At 36.4% G+C, this 21868-nt stretch overlaps 1 protein-coding gene across 2 annotated transcripts; it reads left to right on the forward strand.

The window, feature by feature from the left end:
- Nucleotides 1–1983: 1983 nt before the first annotated feature.
- On the forward strand, nucleotides 1984–11133 carry LOC6636756 (V-type proton ATPase subunit F 1). 2 transcript variants are annotated; one of them, XM_002060177.4, is made up of 4 exons: nucleotides 1986–2143; nucleotides 2245–2326; nucleotides 10717–10922; nucleotides 10980–11133. In XM_002060177.4, exons 1-4 carry the CDS (start codon nucleotides 2090–2092, stop codon nucleotides 11010–11012), a joined length of 375 nt encoding a protein of 124 aa, XP_002060213.1. In that variant the 5' UTR covers nucleotides 1986–2089; the 3' UTR covers nucleotides 11013–11133. The 2 variants fall into 2 exon arrangements, with proteins under 2 accessions (XP_032296692.1, XP_002060213.1); XM_032440801.2 differs by lacking the exons at nucleotides 10717–10922; nucleotides 10980–11133 and adding an exon at nucleotides 3207–3300 and having other exon boundaries at nucleotides 1984–2143.
- The last annotated feature ends 10735 nt before the right edge of the window (nucleotides 11134–21868 follow it).

The raw sequence follows: 21868 nt of genomic DNA on the forward strand, positions 1-21868 counted from the left end.
GAAGGACGGTGGTCCACAACGACAACCTTAAGTAGGGCGAGAGCTGAAATAAAACATCGATTCTATGCATCTTGAATTTAACTACAAGTTTCAACATTTGGGCCACTGTTAGATTGGCACAACCCTCAAAGAAGTTGCGGGAACACCTGACGCCAGTGACTTCGAGAACATCAAATTCACTAAATTACAGTTGGTGAACTCTAACAACAGACAGTATCAACACAAAAGTTCAAGAATAAATCAATCAACTCACTGCAAGTGTCAACACATTACTAAAAACTGCAAAAAAAGAATCAGATAGATTCCGGGCATTCATACGAAACTCTTTCGCTCGGAATTGAATGTTGCTGATGGAAATGCAGAATTTGATGCTCGCTGTTACCCTTATAAAAATGAATATCATAAGCCCAAATATATTAAATCCCGCAGATTTGAAATCTGTTTGGATCGATGAATCCACAGGCACTTCAATAGCTGACCTTATCTCCGTTGCGTCCGTGAAAGTATTACAATCTGTTAATGCCCTTCACTTTATCATTAAGTTCCCGAAAATGAAAATGACTTGCAGAAAGGTGATGCTGTATCCAGTTGCACATGAGAATGCTATGCTAGAAATTGACGACAACATTATAGCTGTGTGCGGAGATCAAGCGCTTGCCCTTAAGGATTGCGCTTCCACGCCAAGAGGAACCTTTTGTCAACTGTCACCGACCAGCTCTTGGGCCAGAGAGCTGCATGCTCGTGGCTTGGCAAACTATCAAATGCAGCCGAGTCACTTAAACCCGATCACATGGGTCCGTGGCGGAATTCTGATCATCAATAATCGGCTTGCTAAAGTTTGCACTGACAACGGTACTGAGACCTGGGTTCACGGAACGAATATAATCACGTTCAATAATTGGGCTCTGATCAACGAAACTAAGTACTTGAATCGCAAACACGTCCAGAGTAAGTTTCACGGCATCGTGGCATCTCCCCTTCTGAACGTCACCGCCCACCAAGACGTGCTGAGTCTCCCTTACCTTCGTCGCTTGAATGTAGGTAACCTGGAGATCATCAAGGAAGTCAAGGACGAAATTGGAAGCGCCTACAGCGTGATAATAGCATTCTTGTTGGGTGCTGTGTGTTGCACCGTAATTTGCATCGAACCTACCGGTTCACCAAAAACATGACGTCGGCCAAGGAGATTAAGAAAGCGATCACCGAGATAGAAGCGGCCGAGGACGGCCTTAACTTAAAAGGGGAGCAGTTGACAGAGGCCAACGACAGCAGCTCCAGATGCTGATATAGCACTGAGCCGGATGTTCTTACGAGTTATCAGTGGTCAGCAAAATGCAACGTTACACCAGCCACAGATGCTGACATAGCTCTGGGCCGGACGTTCTTGCACGACGGCAGCGCACGAGGCGCAAGCTAAGCATTCTAGCGGCCGTTGTGAAAAGCACACAATAGCTTAGGTAATTTTGATGAATATTTTGTAAATTTAGTTCTTAATTCGGCTTTCACTGAGGCACGTCAGCCCAGCGACTTCGCGCTTAAATTAACTCACGCACTACGGCGTATCGGCCTAGTTTTTTATAAACCATAAATATTTAATTGATTTTCTGTTTCTATATATTCTATGGTTATTGATTATCGTTAGCTTGCAGATTGGATACTACAAAGTCCCGTCTTTTGGTGCATTTTCGTCCGAAAAGAAAGCTTTTACAAATTTTAGTCTTAAAATGTTTACCAAGAATTTTCCAAAGCTTGATTTCTTTTGAATTCGGCATAAAATATATATATAGATATATATATTATATTAATAATAAATTAATAATAAAATATCCAGTACGATATGTACATACACAATAGTATTAGATCTTATCTCTATTACTATTTCTAATACTATTACTATTCATCATGCATTAATTATGGTCAGCGTACTACGCACTGTTTGATACTAGCCACTAGGGGGACCGTGTATTTTTTATCTGATAAGGCGTTTTTGGGTGTTTTTATGTTGTCGTCTCGTGACTTTCGTCAGCTGACATTTTACTTGGTGTAAGACCATACACTGATTTAGTAACGTTAAACGTAAATAGGTATAATGGCTTTGCATTCGGCAATCAAAGGAAAATTAATCTCTGTTATAGGGGACGAGGTGAGCAGATAAAGTTTTTAAATCCCTATGCAGTAGTAACTACATATGCATATATGCATGTATGTACATATACTAAGATATGTGTTCAATTATTCTTTTAGGATACTTGTGTGGGATTTCTCCTTGGTGGCGTTGGTGAAATCAATAAAAATCGTCATCCAAATTTTATGGTGGTTGATAAAAGTAAGCAAAGTGCTTATATACATACATGTTTTACAATATTTGCTGTCGTGAATTTACTTATCGATAGAACCTACTCAGGCACATCCATATGTAAATAAGTTATTACCGGTAACAAAAATCCTTCCGAAATTTCATATAAAACTGTTTATTTCCTACAAAACTCACTAAACATTATGTATCTAGCATAATTTTAATTTTTTTTTTCAATTTTTGTATAAAAACCTCCAAACATTTTGTCACTCATTGGCCATTTCCGCCCCGATAATTCTCCAATTTTCCAACAATATTTTCTGCTAAGTTTAATCGAAGATGGACCGTTTTTGACCCTCCTATCCAGTTTCTTCCATAAATATTCAAACAAGTTTAGATTTAAAGATTATAGCGAATGTGGCAGGACATGTGTCGTCTTCTATGCTAGACACATTTTAACAATATGAGCCGTATGTGATGGCAAGTTTATGCTATGTTTGAATAAACAGTTTTTTCCGTTCTCCCATCTAAAAACACAGATCGTCAAAACCTGCAGCAGACATGCAGCCCTTTACAATCACTTCCTCGTCAATCTGTTCAACTGCAAGTTTCCGTTTCTCGTAAGCATTTGGTTTACAACACATTGTAGTCTTTCCGTCTGAGCGACACATATAAAATTTTCTTTCGTCAGATAACCGTATTTCGACCAGAAAACGGATGGCTGAGTCTTGTACTGCTTTGCATAACGATTATTTTAATTGGCAGAGGAAACGAGCGACTAACATCTAGCAACGCTCGACAGTTGTTTAAGTACAAGAACGCATAGCTATTCGATATAGTCATATCCATCTGTCCGTTGCTATACGAACTATTCTCACAGTTTTAAAGCTATCCTCATTAAACTTTGCAGGAGTGCTCCTTTCTGTTGCACGCAGTATATATGTCGGAACCGGCTGGATCGGAATACTAAATAATAACGTGACATAGGAACGATCGACCGAAAAGTAGGTTCTTATATAAACAACTTTTTGTTTTCGAAGATATACAAACCATATTCGTTATTAACTACTTTCCCTTTGATTATTAGATACGGGCAAAGCAATATAAGTATTATAAAAAGGTTAGATCGGCGTGCCGAACATAGCCCTTCTTTCTCGTTTTATTTCATTTTAACTTTCGCGGGGACATTTTTTTCCCGTGATTATGCAACCATTAGGTTATTTTTCGTTAAGATTCAGAGGTTTCTTATATTTCTTCATATTTCAAATTATTTATTGTTAAGGCCATTAAATTGAATTCTTACCTAATAATTATCTATGAATGTAAATATCGATAATTGACAACATATGCTTCTGCTAATAGCGTTGTTAAAAAATGGGGAACAACTATAAAATAAATCGAATAAAAACCTTATTGTGCCAGTAAAATGTCATTTTTTAATTTACTTATTTTGTATAGTTACGAATTCGCTATTGTTATTGCGTCTTAGAAAAAAATTGGTAGGGTAGAAAATTGATTTCAGAAGTATGCTTGTTACCGAAAACAGACGCAATAATGGGTGTAAAGTAGAAAATAATTAAATAATAAATAAAAATTTAATTTTTTTGTGAGACAGGTCCCAAGGTGAAGCAAAATTATCCTTTTTTTGACATATCTGTCTATTTTATACGCTCAATACAATTTTCTGCGCAGCGACGTTCATACCTCCGCCGAAATATCTCCGCCCACTACATTTCAACGGCGGAATTACGTTTCATTTTTCTGGCAAAAAGTTTCATGAGATAATGTCGCTTTAAATATAATTATAATAATTTCGCTCGGCGATATGACTTGAAAACGACATAACTCTCATCACATCGAGATTATGTCAGCTTAAAACTATCTAATTTTGTCGATCTTAAAACGACGTACTTCCGGAGGAGTACGTTTATATGTTTGCACGTTCAAATGTATGTTTGCATTGGTAAATGTTCATATGCAAGTAATTACGCTCTTAGTAAATGTGTTTTCATTTTGAACTAAACATGGTTGAGCTAAAGACAATATAAACACTAAGATGAGTAGCGCCCATACATTTGAATGCGACGCAAATTTTCTAGCCTGGCCTTTCATCTGGGCTTTGAGGCTTTGTACGGCATGCCTGCCGACTGGTTGTTCGTTCTCCAAAGACCAGATGAACGAATGCCGAAGTCGCGGCTTGCTGGTGCTGACACGAGCTACGTAGTTAGTCGCCAGCCTGCCTTCAGCAAAGCTTGTCGATGCTGTTTTGCGTCGCTTCGTTTTCGAAGTACATTGAGCGAAAAAGTTTAGAAGTTATGATCGATGCAAAGTGCTTGTGCTTTATCCATGAAATGCATGCTTTATTGATATGATATATGACCCTAGATATTGACAAATAATTTTACAGGAAAATTTGAGAACTTTTATAATTTTTACACAAGGCGCATCTTGCGCAATAACTATGTTAAGAAAATAGCACACATCGATTGATTTCACTTTTCTTTTTGGACAGTGTATGCTCGAGAAAAGTGTTTGTCTCAGCCAATAGCGTGCGTGCACCTTTCGTTGTATGCGTGAATTATACATGCATAAGAACTATAAAGTATGTATGTATGTGTTGTTATTCATTGCTGCGGCTTTAGATGACAAGAAATTAATCTTGTTAGTTTTCTAGCGCAGATCATGACCTATCCCAAATTTGTGTTGATATATGAATGCATTTTGTGTACTGAGGTTTGCTCCGCAGAAAATATGTATTTCTAAGTCGATGCAAATATTTACATAATTTCTTTAAATTTAATTAATATTATTTTTATTCTCCAATTAAGAAATAAAAGAGTGCTAAAATATACAATTACATTTCAAGTCGACTCGAAGGTCATATATGAGTTGTCATTTTCAGATTATCTTTTTCTAGTAATACGCCAAGCCTCAAAAATAAATTTTATATTTATTTTAAACATTATTAAAATGTGATTAAGAGAATCTCAATTAAACTTATACCTTTGATTTTCCGCGAAATACTTATTTAAATAGTGTTTAAAAAATCTGATGAAAAATTTGAAAAGTAATTTGATAGACGGTGTCATACACATATTCTGAAGATGATATGAAGATGTTCTTGTACAAATTCGAAAGGGATTAAGATGGCAATACATGCATGCATATGTAAGCATGTGCATATGAGCGCATAAGCGTACATATATGTATGTACATACGTCTTCATGCATGGCCAGCTTAGACATTGCTAACCCCGCCTCCTGATAACAAATTTTATTATTTTTTCCAATAGACTGGAAATTTACTTGTTCTCTTGAGCGAAAGCCAAGTTTTTTTTATACCCTGAACTCATTAAAAATGGGTAAAATGGGTATTATGCATTTGTGCCAATGCATGTAACAGGCAGAATTATCTGAAACTCATTTTAATGCTATTAAATCTATCTCCTCCCTACTTTCTGATAGAGACCTTTTGGTAGTTCTTGGGGACTTTATTCTTCCAGATGTCGAGTGGTCATCGCTATCAGACTTAAGCTTACTAATGCCATCTTCGTCAAATGAATTTTTTGATGGTCTACATAAAATGTCCTTACGGCAGGTTAATCGTGTGCGCAACTCCAGAAACACATCTCTTGATCTTATTTTCGTGTTGGATTCGTTAAACGGTGCTCTGCAAAGGATCAATCCGCTTAGTTTTCTTGAAGAACCTTTACATCCAACTTTAAAAATGATTGATTTACCAATCCAAGTCCCTATCAAAGAACCGGAATTAGCTGGACGTACGCGTTTTTTTCCGAAAGGCTGATTTTCATCAGCTAAATGATCTTATTTTGCAAGTCGACTGGTCCCAACTGTACAATTGTGCAGACATTGATGTTGCCATTCAACTTTTTTATGATACCTGGTACTCGATTTTTGATGTCTGCGTTCCTCTTGATCACCCCGCGAGGCCGGATAGGCCTCCCTGGTTCTCAAATGAACTTATGAGGTTAAAAAACGTGAAGTCGAGGTGTTATAAAAAATTTAAGAAATCGGGAAATCATTCCAATTTCTCCCGATCGAATTTTTCACTTAAAATTCCATCTGTTATAAGGATAACCTTCGGCGTTGTCGCCTTAAATTTTCACATAATCCTAAGCAAATTTGTAAATTTGTGAATTCTAAACGAAAGACATCATGCCTTCTTCAGTTAAGTTTGCAGATGAGAGCGCGAACACTGATCCAGGCATAGACGATCTGTTCGCAAACTTTTTTCAAACTACCTAGGTATAAGAAAAATCAACCTTATCCTTATCAATTACAGAGGTGAAACTGCATCTTAAATCCCATTATTACCGAAAGTTCGCTTCTTAGCGACCTTAACACTATCAAGCCGGTTTATTCACTGGCTCCTGATGGTGTTCCTGCTTGCGTGCTTAGATACTGCCCTGCAGAATTATGTAATCCTGTTTTAAACTAAACACTTCATACATACATTATACATCATCCCTCTCCATAAGAAAGGAAGTAAGTTTGATGTTGAAAACTGTAGAGGTATTTCAAAATTATCCGCTATTCCTTAAGCTTTCGAGAGAATTATAACTTCACAACTGCAACATTTATGTAGTTCTATTATTTCACCTTCCTAGCATGGGTTCGTAAAGCGTAGATCTATAACCACTAACCTTCTTGAGTTTACTTCGTTTGTAATTGATGGGCTTAAGAAAATAATGCAGACTGGCGTCATTTATACCGATTTCAGTATGGCTTTCGACTCTGTCAGCCACTCCTTGCTGCTTCATAAATTATGCCTTCTTGGCTTCCCAGTCAATCTTCTGAGCTGGATTTCAGAGTATTTGCTTGATAGAACTCAAAAGTTTGTTTTCAGAAACTCGTTTTCTTAAAGTATTCTGGTGACTTCCGGTGTTCATCAATGTAGACATCTTGGCCCGCTACTCTTTACTCTTTTCATCAATGACCTTCTCTCCATACTGTCTTACTGTCGAGTATTAATGTATGCTGATGATGTAAAATTATGCCTTGCATATAAAAATATGGCAACATGATATATATTACAAGCAGACATTGATGCGTTTCAGGCTTGGTGTCTATCCAACCTTTTAAACTTTAACTGCTCTCAATTGGTTTCTTACATCCTTTATAGCGTATCGCTCGAGCGTGTTAACACTATTTCTAAAATTTGAATCCTCGTGTGCGGCTACCGTCATACTCCAGCAGACTTCAAATGATTAACCTTCCTTCTTTGATTAATCTTAGAATTCATAATTTTATTACTGGTGAAATTGCCCGTGTTGAATAGTCAATTCAATTTTTCTATCCCTACTAGACAAACACGTAATTTTGTACCCCTATCGCTTCAATTTGCTCAACTAATTATGCTTTGTATGAACCGCTCAGGGTTCTCTGTGATGACTATAACAAGCATTACAAAATATTCTCCTCGTTGTCTTTTCTCCCTCGGATAAAGTGTTCTATTCTAAGCTATTGATCAAGTAGATAGTCTTATTATATCCTTGCAGAGGGTATTATAATGTGTAACGCATAGAAGAAGACATCTCCGACCCCATAAACTATATATATTCTTTATCAGCATCAACAGCCGAGTCGATATGGCCATGTCCGTCTGTATGTTTCTATGCGAACTAGTCTCTCAGTTTTAAAGCTATCTTTATGAAACTTTGCAGCACATATGACGATCGGTCGAAAATTAAGTTGCTGTATGGAAAAACAATTGGATCTTAAATATATCTTGACCAAACTCGGCGTTTATTAGTTTTCCTATACTCCTCATTTATATGCATATCATATTAAGATCGGTCCACTATTTAATATAGCTGCCATAGGAACGATCGGTCAAAAATCAATTTGTTGTATGAAAAAATATTTTGTTTTTCAAGATATCTTGACCAAACTCGGCATTTATTAGTTTTACCAAAGACAATATAGACACTAAGATGAGTAACGCCATACAACAATATGCTTTTGAAAACTGAGAACGAAAAGGAAATCTGTAGCAGTGCGCTCTGACAGCCGAGAGAACGAAAAAGCTAAAAATAAAATTTGCTCTCAGCTTCGCCTCTATGAGGGCCGTGCAAGCAATTATGTTTGTATGCGTGTGAATATACATACATAACAGCATATTTGAATGTGTTGTTATCCACTGCTCTGGCAAAGTCTCTGGCTGGCAAACCTACCCAAAATTTCTGTTGATATATGAATGCATTTTGTGTACTGAGGTTGGCTCCAAATATTTATGTACTTTTTTATGTTTGAAATTATTAATTAAATTATTATTATTTTTAAGCAATACAAAATAAATTAAGGAAATAAAAGTGCGAATTTGTTGTATTTAATTACATTTAATTAATTTTTATTTATTTTTTATTTTATTATTTTTTGTTCGAATTATAAAGAACAAATCACTCTTTTATTTCTTATTTGGAGAATAAAAATAATATTAATTAAATTTAAAGAAATTATGTAAATATTTGCATCGACTAAGAAATACATATTTTCTGCGGAGCCAACCTGAGTACACAAAATGTATTCATATATCAACACAAATTTGGGATAGGTCATGATCTGCGCTAGAAAACTAACAAAATGAATTTCTTGCCAGCTAAAGCCAGAGCCCAGTGCATTGAGATCAGAAAGATTTGGTAATGATTGCATTAGAATCCAATATAAAAAAATTAAAAATTATATCAGAAAAAGAAAAGAAGTACCAAAGATATTATTCAATATGGCTAAAAGTACTTGGATAGCCACACTTGCTTATTTGATTCAAATACTACACTAAGCTTGCAAAATTCAGCAGTGCCGTTCTGGCCACACACATTCTTAAATAGCTTGTGTGTTTTCAGTTGTGGGCCATAGAATATTCACAAAAAGAAAAAATCTGTAGTTGCCATTTCTAAAAAAAGTTTTGGTGTTGATTTATATCGATTACATGGAAATGGAAAAACTTATTACAACGTAGGTGTGTTCCTCTACGGAGCCACATTACACTGAGCCAAAACAACGCGCAGGACTATCGCCCTATGATTGACACTGCTTATCCAGAAACCTCCTGTTACCAATTAAATGCTTGTCGGTCGGACACAACATTACCCTATTTGTAGAAGTTAACGCCGGTATAAAACTTCAGCTGGATAGGGCACCCGGCTGTTACCCAACCCCGATTGCGTACCAAGCCGAGGCCATAAACTACTGGTGGGGCACATTGTGCCGTCAACTCGAATTGACAAATGACTTATTAATTTCGCAAATTGTGGTTGCCCTTCCACATCGGCCTATTGACTCGCCCATACAAATAAACGACAAACAGACATGCCTACGAGTGCTCTTGCACATAGTAATTTAGTACTTTACAATTGACTTTCGCATTGGCTAATAATTACATCTATAGTGCTGTCACAGCGAATGTTTCAGTTAAGCATCCTGATCACAAAGGTTAGCGGCGGTAACCAACCATGCATGGGATCGATGTGTCGCAAGAGCAGCGTTATCGTTTAGGCTGATTCGTTTTTGGGGTTGAAGTTTTGTTGCTTATCCTTCTCTGTTGCTTATGCCCTTTGGTAGCTTATTCCTCAGTTCAGGGCTTCAGTTTTTTTTTTTTTTTTATTTTTGTAATTTTTTTATTCTAAAATCTGGTATCCTGTTACTCTATGTTATCAGAGTGACACGGCTTCAGTTTTAATTATGTTTTGATAGCGTAAGTCGGTTAAATGGGTTTACGGTATAAATAGGACAGATTTTTAGCTAATTCAGTTCAAACAATTAAAAATGCTTTCGTCAGAAGTTACTCTTTTACCAAATCTGATCTGTGCGTAACAGAAATGATCTTTTTTAAAATTTGTGCCGATTTTTAATGGATTCAGAATATAATTAGCAACGATAATATAAATAGTTGTTTCGCATATTAACAGATATTAAAACGCAATATTATCACAATTGAATTTCAAATAGAACCTGCACATATGAATGTATGTGTACACATGCATACAGCAAATGCCTGCGCTTTAAGTTATCTGCCAATACAACCGTTTATTTTAATAACTTCCACAAAAGAACACAGCGCAACGAGTGAAAGTGAAACACACTCTACATATGCTTCCATTGGAATTCAAAAGAAATCATTCTTACATACATCAAGAAAACATTGTGCTCCAACGGCGAAATTATTACATTTTGCTTATATCTATGCAAATAGATGCGTCAAAATTAAGCATACTTAGCGTTAAAATGTAAAGCGAGACTGACAGGCGGGCATGAATGAATCAATTCGACAATTGATTTTTAAAAAAAAAATTAAATACTTGAGCTGTGCAGTTCATACTTAAATGTACATGACAGAGTTGATATGTATTTCTGCTAATGTATTTCACAGCTTAATTTTTCTATTTTACTTCTTTTATTTAGATACTGCAGTGAGCGAAATTGAAGATTGTTTTAAGCGTTTTTTAAAACGTGATGACATCGATATAATCTTGATAAATCAAACATATGCTGAGCTTATTCGTCACATAATCGATGCACACACTTCACCAGTACCAGCAGTTCTTGAAATTCCATCAAAAGATCATCCCTACGATGCCAGTAAGGACTCTATTTTACGACGAGCACGTGTAAGTTATTTTTTCTCGATACTTACCATTGAAAAACTTATTTTTTGTAATTGACAGGGCATGTTTAATCCTGAGGATTTGGTGCGCTGAATAGTTGCGCTACATATATTTAAACTTGTTCAATAAAACGTAAAAAAAAAATAAATGAAATAAATGTGTATTTATTCTATTAAATAAAAACATTGCGACCATCGATGTGGGACCGCATTAATTGTGTGGACTATCTATCCAATCAATATGTTGTATGGAAGCTGACATAATACAATTACAATTGGAATTACATATAAATGAATGTGTGCGTATATTTACAGAAATTTATGCACATTGCGCTAGCTGCCACGGTGCTTGAGAACATTTTCCTTGATTAATTATATGTCTGCGTCTTCTCTGTTTTCAATGCGTTTTTACAAAGACAATATTAACACTAAGATGAGTAACGCCCATACATTTGAATGCGATGCAAAATTTCTAGCCTGGCCTTTCATCTGGGCTTTGAGGCTTCGCACGGCATGCCTGCCGACTGGTTGTTCGTTCTCCAAAGACCAGACGAACGAATGCCGAAGTCGCGGCTCGCTGATGCTGACACGAGCTACGAGGTTAGTCGCCAGCCTGCCTTCAGCAAAGCTGGTCGATGCTGCTTTGCGTCGCTTCGTTTTCGAAGTACATTGAGCGAAAAGCTTAGAACTAACGATCGACGCAAAGTGATAGTGCTTTATCCATGAAATGCATGCTTTATTTAAATGATATATTACCCTAGATATTAGCAAATAATTTTACAGGAAAATTTAAGAAATTATATAATTTGTACACAAAGATTTCACTTTTCTTTTAGTGTATGCTCGAGAAAAGTTCTTGTCTCAGCCAATAGCGTGCGTGCACCTTTGGTTGTATGCGTGAGTTATACATGCATAAGAACTTTAAAGTATGTATGCATGTGTGGTTATTCACTGCTCTGGCTTTAGCTGGCAAGAAATTAATTTTGTTAGTTTTCTAGCGCAGATAATGACCTATCCCAAATTTGTGTTGATATATGAATGCATTTTGTGTACTGAGGTTGGCTCCGCAGAAAATACCCGAAGGTCATATTTAGTTATGACCCCATTATAGTTATAATGGTCTCCTCACGGTGTTCCCTGCGTACTTTGTTCTTTATAATTCGAACAACAAAAATAATAAAATAAAAAAAAAAAATAATTAAATGTTTCTTTGAAAAAATAATAATTTAGTTAATAATTTCAAATATAAAAAATTACATAAATATTTGCATCGACTTAAAAATACAAATTTATTTGTACGGAGTACACAAAATGCATTCATATATCAACAGAAATTTAGGGTAGGTCGTGATCTGCGCTTAAAAACTAAGAAAATTGTTTCTTTGCCAGCCAGAGACTTTGCCAGAGCAGTGGATAACAACACATTCAAATATGCTGTTATGTATGTATATTCACACGCATACAAGCATAATTACCTACACGGCCGTCACAGAGCCGAAGATGAGACCAAATTCTATTCTTAGCTTTTTCGTTCTCTCGGCTGTGAGAGCGCAATGCTACAGATTTCGTAAAATAATAATAATCGTAAAGTAATGACACGAGGATTGCAATTCAACCCACGAAGGGCAAACAGCAAGAATTGTTTCTGAACTGATTCAATTCTGTCCTGATGGATAGCACATTGTGGTGACCAGACACATGAGGCATACTCAAGAATAGGTCGTACCAGAGATATATAAAGTGTTTTTGTTGTGTACGGATCGTTGAATTCCTTTGACCATCGCTTGATGAAACGCATAACTATTCTGGCATTATTATTACAGCCTTAGCATGAGAGTCGAATTTAAGCTTATGATCGAGGATGACACCTAGATCGTTAACTTCATTAAAAATACTGTTAACACGCTCGAGCGGTACGCTATCAACGATGTAAGAAACCAATTAAGGAGGGCTTCTATAGAAGGGCTTCTATAGAGGGCTTCTATAGAGCAGTTAAAGTTTAAAAGGTTGGCTAGACACAAAACCTGAAACGCATCAATGTCTGCTTGTAATATATATCATGTTGCCATATTTTTATATGCAAGGCATAATTTTACATCATCAGTATACATTAATACTCGACAGTAAGACAGTATGGAGGGAAGGCCATTGATGAAAAGAGTAAAGAGTAGCGGGCCAAGATGTCTACATTGATGAGCACCGAAAGTCACCAGAATACTTTAAGAAAACGAATTTCTGAAAACAAACTTTTGAGTTCTATCAAGCAAATACTCTGAAATCCAGCTCAAAAGATTGACTGGGAAGCTAAGAAGGCATAATTTATGAAGCAGCAAGGAGTGGCTGACAGAGTCGAAAGCCTTACTGAAATCAGTATAGATGACGCCAGTCTGCATTATTTTCTTAAGCCCATCAATTACAAACGAAGTAAACTCAAGAAGGTTAGTGGTTGTAGATCTACGCTTTACGAACCCATGCTAGGAAGGTGAAATAAAAGAACTACATAAATGTTGCAGTTGTGAAGTTATAATTCTCTCAAAAGCTGTAGGAATAGCGGATAATTTTGAAATACCTCTATAGTTTTCAACATCAAACTTACTTCCTTTCTTATGGAGAGGGCTGATGTTTAATTCCTTCCAAATGGTCAGAAAAGATGAAGTGTTTAGTTTAAAACAGGATTACATAATTCTGCAGGGCAGTATCTAAGCACGCAATCAGGAACACCATCAGGAGCCAGTGAATAAACCGGCTTGATAGTGTTAAGGTCGCTAAGAAGCGAACTTTCGGTAATAATGGGATTTAAGATGCAGTTTCACCTCTGTAATTGATAAGGATAAGGTTGATTTTTCTTATACCTAGGTAGTTTGAAAAAAGTTTGCGAACAGATCGTCTATGCCTGGATCAGTGTTCGCGCTCTCATCTGCAAACTTAACTGAAGAAGGCAAACAGATGTCTTTCGTTTAGAATTCACAAATTTACAAATTTGCTTAGGATTATGTGAAAATTTAAGGCGACAACGCCGAAGGTTATCCTTATAACAGATGGAATTTTGAGTGAAAAATTCGATCAGGAGAAATTGGAATGATTTCCCGATTTCTTAAATTTTGTATAACACCTCGACTTCACGTTTTTTAACCTCATAAGTTCATTTGAGAACCGGGGAGGCCTATCCGGCCTCGCGGGGTGATCAAGAGGAACGCAGACATCAAAAATCGATTACCAGGTATCATAAAAAAGTTGAATGGCAACATCAATGTCTGCACAATTGTACAGTTGGGACCAGTCGACTTGCAAAATAATATCATTTAGCTGATGAAAATCAGCCTTTCGGAAACAATGCGTACGTTCAGCTAATTCCAAATCTTTTCAAAGTTGGATGTAAAGGTTCTTCAAGAAAAGTAAGCGGATTGATTCTGTGCAGAGCACCGTTGAATGAATCCAACACGAAAGTAGGATCAAGAGATCTGTAGCTTGAGTTGCGCACACGATTAACCTGCTGTAAGGACATTTTATTTAGACCATCAATAAATTCGTTTGACGAAGATGGCAACAGAAAGCTTAAGTCAGATGGCGATGACCACTCGACATCTGGAAGATTTTAGTCCCCAAGAACTACTAAGAAGTCTTTATCAGAAAGTAGGGTGGAGGTAAAATTGATAGCATTATGATGAGTTTGATAAGAACATGATATAAATATTGGAAAACTTCCAAACTCAGACTGTGAAGTGAAAAGATTAATGCGTTCCGACGAAAGAGCAGACTTAACCGCTAGTACTCCTCCGATGTCCGGTTTCAGCCAGGTCTCAGTGAGTGCGATAATTTGAAAGTTAAAAGCTTAAGGGTCTAGGAATAATAAGTTTGGATTTAAGAACTCTAACATTCTAGTAGGCAAGCTCGAAAGAAGAAATTAGTTTTTTGACGCAACAGCTTAAGTTGTTACGCCCTTAGAAATAGGCCAAAACTCTTTACAACAAATATCAGTAAATATTTCAGGCGGAACACTTATTTTAAAGGACGCAATAATTAAATGTCTCCACCATTATACCTGGGGCTTGAATTTTTGCCTCTATAAAGATTTTTACATCATCTGATGAGAAGTGAGGGGAGAAGTGGGGCCTAGAAACCAAAATATGTCATTTCGGTGGAATACCGACTAGAGGCTACAGGTAGGATAGTGGGAACACTGTAGCCTGTTGTACCTACAACAGCCGGTAGTCCGAACGAGGAGCCTTCTAGCGGCTGTTGTAAAATTAATTCTTGCTGTCGCCCTTTCGGAACACATACGACAGCGGACTGCACGGATAATTCAACTGGTTTTTCTAGTGCCGATGCCACACATTTCGAGACGGAATTATTGTCCACTGCAGAGCCCATTTCTTTTGGCGCTAGCATCCCCCATTAGACAAGTATAACCCGCACATTTAGAATGCACGACATTACCACGACAGCCAGCAAGGTATGCTGGATTGACTTGCCGTAATTTGTATTTGGCAAGTTTTTTTAAAGCAGACAATATTATAAAAAGAGAGCTTTTTAGAATAGATTATGAGCGTATGGAGCACCAACAAGCGCCAAAAAGTACAAACAGATCAAAGCCCAAGTTCAAAAAAGGTGAGAGAGTGCGAGAGTGCTAGAGTAGTCTATTTATAGATTTCTTGCCTGCTCACGAAAACTTGCTCACCAGAAAATCAATGTGCAGGTAAACATAAACAACAAACAACAGCAAGAAGCTTACCAACAGAGCTAATAGCGCAAGCGCACAAACAGAAATGCACAAGATCACAAATCTAAAAGAAACAATATTTAAATAATAAAAATGCACAGGCCAAAAGCATTCAATCACGATATATAAAAAAATAATTCGGGAAGGCAAACAGATAATATAAAAATATATATAAAAAAATATAAAATATAAATAATGAAAATGCCAATGTTTCATCAAATAAAAAAAAAAAAAACAGGCTGGGGGGCACATAAAAAGCACGTCTGTTCGCTTCAAAAGGAGAACGAATTTTTTTGTTTTAGTTTTTTCCTTCATATTATGATAGCTTTTAGTTCAAATTGCCTAATTGTGCCGTGATGTGTTTTAATTCTTTAAAAACAGCGTTAAAACATCACTCCATTCAATTAAAAAAAAAAACAAGGAAGAGCTTTTTGTCGGAAGCTCCCGACTAGGGGATGCCCTGATCCCTGAGTATAAGGGTATATTGTATTTGTGCAAAATCCAAATGTATGTAACAGGCAGAAGGAAGCATCTCCGACCCCATAAAGTATATATATTCTTGATCTGCATCACTAGCATCTACTATGTCGTGTATATATGCCTTAAAAGAACACCCTATATATAAATATAAAGTATGCGGCACTTTGTCGCATACAATAACAATTATACATTAAGCAAGCACAGAGCCACCTTATATTTTGGCTCTGGCTCATATTACGCGGCGCAGGTCACTAGCCTCTCTAGCTGCTTACCCTGCATTTCCCATGCTCCGTCTGAGTGCATTCCATGAGCAACATATATGCTCACTTACACAGGCATATGCAAGCTACTCACTCTCCCTCTCTTTGTAGCTGTTAACCAATAACAGCATAACTATATACAAGTATCCATAGGTTAAGCGAAATATTTAACTTTGAATAAAATCATTCTCAAAACCCAAGTCAAACAGCACTAACGTGCTTTTGTAAAATCATTATTAAATCCAAACATTACATGGCGACCGTGACATGGTCACGCATCCCTGCCTGGAGGCAGTAGACCAAGTGAAAAAGGAACCACATGGCCAACAAAGAGGCCATCTATAATATCCAAGTGGAAAAGGAACTTCATGATCAACGAGAGACCAAACAAAAAAAACCGCAGTGAGTAGAGTGTGATGAGTGCAAGGCGAAGCGGTGTGGAGTTGTTGAAGCTGTAAAACAGCAAAAATGTCATCATTTGGGACAACGCGGTCAAATTACATGCCGGAGTTGAATTCATAAAAAACTTACTTTCAACACGAAAAAGTCAAACACCAGCCACGCACACATCCACCTACCCTGTTATCAAAAATATTGCAGAGCAAAAATCCAACCTTCACCAAAATTAAAGGAGATTCCCAATCAGAAAAAGACCTGCCCGAACGACTGCGAGGGACCGCTTTTTACACCGCATTGCCGATAAACATGTGCAGCCAGCACCGGTACCGCCAGCGCAACAAGCTGTGCCATCGGAATAAGTGCGATATGTCTCCACATATCCGACCCCATAAAGTATATATATTCTTAATCAGCATCAACAGCATTATGAAGGGTCTGCAAGGGTATTAGATCTTTGACGTGCCGAAGATAGCTCTTCTTTCTCGTTTTTGATTCCGATCGATAGAACTGATCCTTACGAGTCAAAAATGGTAAAAAAAATTCCAAAATCGGACATTATTTGACGGAAATATTCCAAAAAATCATCAAAAAGGTTGAATTTACCCATTTATGATTAATTTGTTTGAATTATTGATTGATTGTAGGGATCCGATTGATGGTAGGGATCCGTACGCATTCAAAAAGGTATAACATTTTAAAATCAGACATTATTTACCCGAGATATTTAAAAAAATATCATCGAAAAACTTTCAATTTACGCACCGACCTCGATTTTGAAAAAAATCGTGACGATTTGGAAGGTCATATCTCCGCGCGGAGTTCTGTCGTTTTAGAACATCATATCTCCGCCACTTAAAAAAAAAAAATCGAAAAAGTTTCGATTTTCGCACCTCGATTTTGAAAGAAAACGTCATGTAACTAACCCCTTGCCATTTTGTCGATTTGGGTCAAAATTTTTAGTAAAGCACTTATGATAAAAAAGGAAGTTAAATAGCATTACAGAAAAAAGTCGCAATAACCATGCTGTTAAAATGCGAAACAGACGCGCATGAATGTGTGTGTACATGTATATTCTTAAAGATGCTGCTCTATTCAATTGCGCAGTTGGTTTTGTTTTAACCGATCTTGATGAAATTTACTACAGTATATCTTATTGTATCATAAAATATTTGTGTATACTGAAAAAGTCAATTGCATTAAAATTTTGGCTTAAATTGGTTGGCAATAAAAGTGGGGTTATTAACTTGATTTATAGCTCTGGGGTGGTAGCGGAGATGTGGCGATAGGTATAAAATGAAAGATACATGACAAATATATAATATTTTAAGAGTAACATATCGTTTCGTGACTCTAACTCTTATTGTTTACCAAAATTGCCCAAAAAACAGGATATCGATATCGATTTTTATCGATTGCTTGGAAACGGAGTAAGTTATCGATTATCGGAAACAAACTCGATCTGCGCAGGCACTAGGAGCAGATACATACATCTAAAATTTGAAATCTATAGCTCTTATATGTTCTGAGATCCTTGCGTTCATACATACGGACGGACGGGCAGACAGACAGACGGACATGGCTAGATCGACTCGGCTATAGAAGCTGAGCAAGAATATATATCCTTTATGGGGTCGGAGATGCTTCCAGGCAGAACCTGTTACATACATTTGGATTTTGCACAAATACAATATACCCTTATACTCATTTTTAATGGGGTTCAGGGTATAAAAATGTTTGTAAAATTTAGCGGAACACCTCTGCCCGATTAGCAGCATAGCCCGTAAAGCTATGCGAAATGCTAGGTAGTATTTTGTGTTATTAGCAATATTGAAACCTTGAAACTAAAAACATTGGCACTTAAAACTAAAAACACTATATGTTACATAAAAACATTATATGAATTTAAAAACATTATATAAATTTTTGTAAGAAATTTTAAATAAAATGGGTTGGAACGAATCCAAGGTTGAAAAATGAGCCGCAAATGTTATAAATAACGTAAAAGTAATTGACCATAAAGAACATTTAGAAAATATTACTATTTTGGTAATTATAATTACTACAGTATCTCTTGTATCACTAGCATTGAAGGTATATGCAATGCATTAAAAGGAAATTAAGAAACGCTATATGAGTAGAGCAGACGGACTAGATATGAATGAATGTATTTGAATATGTCAGATATAGAGGCAATCAGTAGGTTTACGTATAGAGATGAGCCAAACTTTAGTGCTCGCTCACTAAACGTACTGCGATTACATAGAGATTTTATAAAAGTGTGTGATTTCGAATACGAATACACGGACATTACGGCGACTGGCACGGTCTTTGTTTTTTTGGCATGCCTGCGGTGGGCTTGCAGCCGCAAAAGGCACAAATGTATAAAAAGGCAATGAAAATGGTTTGGATCCAGACGCATGCTATACATTCTAATCGTTAATTGCCTGTCATAAAACCCTTTAACCTAAGATTATAATAATGCCAATAAAAGATTACTTGCATTTGTTCTATATCAAAGTGCAAACCAGCGACAAGTGCGATACACCTATTTCATTCAAGCCCACCGCAGCCTATTGCTACCACAGGCACAAAAGGCACACAATTGAAGAAATAACCTCTGGCACGCGACAAACGCCGCGATCTACTTGTGCGCACATCCACACAACACAAACATAGGAATGTTTGTAGATCTCGGGGAGGGAGACAGAGATGGACCCAAGTGCGCAAAGCAATGAGCCAGGCACATGCATACACACATATGTTTTTGGGCTTTAAGGATTTAAAAATGGCATACATACATATATTAAGAAAACGCATCAGCCGCGACGTTGTGCGCTGAGCGAGATGCGGCTTCATACTGAACGTTCGGCTTTTAAGGCCGGCGTTCGGCTGCCACTCTTAGCAGTCTCAGCAGTGTCTGGGCACACTAAAATGGTCGCAGGTACCATTGGGATCGCCTCGTTTCGATTTTTCTTGTTTCGATTAAAAGTGCCATTTGTCTATACATATGTGCGTACAATTAGCGGCGGTGACTTAGCGTCGAATTTTGGTACTTGTTATCGGAAAAGTATCGGTCACTTTCAAATGCATTTATTTATGTTTTTAAGCACGAAACCAAATAAATTTAAATGCAGAATTGCAAAAAATTTAATTATTTACTATCTACATTCATTTATTTTTGAATTTTAATTTATAATATGGGTAAACAAAGGGGTTGAAAAGTTAGGTTTGCACCATTCTTTAAATATCTTAGTTTAGGGATAATGGCCCCGAAAACCGCATATACACGATTGAAGTCTATAGTTTCACCTAACCAATCTTGAAAAAATTATAATAATCGATCAGCACGTTTTTAAGATATTTGTACTACAGTGCAGCAACCTCGTTGCTAGCACCATACAAAATGACCGTAAAAAATCACCTTTGCACTTGAACCCTAATATCTTTTCCCAGGGATAATGGCCCTCAATGCACGGTATACCAACTTGAAGATACATGTTTAAGGAAGCTTTACGCATTAATTCTAAGCAAATCGATCAGCCAGTTTTTTAGAAAAATAACAAAGTGTAATGTGCGTCAAATTAGCGGCGGTGAGTTAGCGTCGAATTTTGGTACTTGGTATCGGAAAAGGAATCGGTCACTTTAAAATGCATTTATTTATGTTTTTAAGCACAAAACCAAATAAATTTAAATGCAGAATTGCAATAAATTAAATTATTTACTATCTATATTCATTTATTTTTGAATTTTAATTTATAATATGGGTGAACCAAGGGGTTAAAATATTAGGTTTTCACCATTCCATAAACATTTAAATTTAGGGACGATGGCCCCGAAAACCGCATATACACGATTAAAGCCTATAGTTTCTCCTACCCAACTGTGAAAATTTGATTAAAATCGTCGGTACCATTTTTAAGATATTTGGAAAAGAGTGCAACAACCCCCAAGTCAGCCCCATATAAAATGACCGCAAAAAATCAACCTTGTTTTCGAGCCCTTATTTCTTAGCTCAGAGACAATGGCCCTCAATGCACGGTATACCCTCTTGTAGATAGATATTTTAAGAAGCTTTAGGCACTAATTTTAAGTAAATGGACGGTACAGATTTTGAGAAAATTAATTAATTGTAAGCCAACCTCATATAGTTCATTCAAAAAGTCTATCGAACTGCTAGTTCCTACGTGAACTGAATCACTGCCTGGCATCAGTGTTGAACAATTTTGTACAGAACTGAGCGGGAACCAACTCAATTTGAATTATATGTAATCATGAAAAAATGGGAAGGACTCAAAGTAAATTAAATTAAAAAGTCAAAAAAAAATTATATGAGAAGTATTAAGTCATACTTAATAGCGCAGTTTATGAAAAAAATGCAGTTTTCCAATTTTTTCTTTACATCCTATGTTAATGCAAAAAAACAACCTGGCAATATTATATATCAAACTGTTAAATGGCAGCCATATTTTAAACTTTATTATTTAATTTCTGCGAACGCGGCCCCAAATGCACGGTAGTTGTGCATATAGAGCACGATTTATCAATCATTTTGCTATTTATTTCATTAAAATCATCGGTACAGATTTTGAGAAATTCTCATTTTTCTATTTCTCTCATAACATCCTATGTTAATGCAAAAAAACAACCTGGCAATATTATATATCAAACTGTTAAATGGCAGCCATATTTTAAGCTTTATTATTTAATTTCTGCGAACGCGGCCCCAAATGCACGGTAGTTGTGCATATAGAGCACGATTTATCAATCATTTTGCTATTTATTTCATTAAAATCATCGGTACAGATTTTGAGAAATTCTCATTTTTCTATTTCTCTCATAACATCCTATGTTAATGCAAAAAAACAACCTGGCAATATTATATATCAAACTGTTAAATGGCAGCCATATTTTAAACTTTATTATTTAATTTCTGCGAACGCGGCCCCAAATGCACGGTAGTTGTGCATATAGAGCACGATTTATCAATCATTTTGCTATTTATTTCATTAAAATCATCGGTACAGATTTTGAGAAATTCTCATTTTTCTATTTCTCTCATAACATCCTATGTTAATGCAAAAAAACAACCTG

This window comes from Drosophila virilis, unplaced genomic scaffold, assembly GCF_030788295.1.
Source record: "Drosophila virilis strain 15010-1051.87 unplaced genomic scaffold, Dvir_AGI_RSII-ME tig00001170, whole genome shotgun sequence".
NCBI classification, from domain to species: Eukaryota; Metazoa; Arthropoda; class Insecta; order Diptera; family Drosophilidae; genus Drosophila; species Drosophila virilis.

Bases quoted from the DNA above. Each gene is read 5' to 3' on its own strand.
- LOC6636756 (XM_002060177.4), top strand. From the start codon at position 2,090: ATGGCTTTGCATTCGGCAATCAAAGGAAAATTAATCTCTGTTATAGGG. The intron at 2,327-10,716 runs GTAAGCAAAGTG...TCTTTTATTTAG, and splicing joins TTTTATGGTGGTTGATAAAA to ATACTGCAGTGAGCGAAATT. The intron at 10,923-10,979 runs GTAAGTTATTTT...TGTAATTGACAG, and splicing joins CTATTTTACGACGAGCACGT to GGCATGTTTAATCCTGAGGA.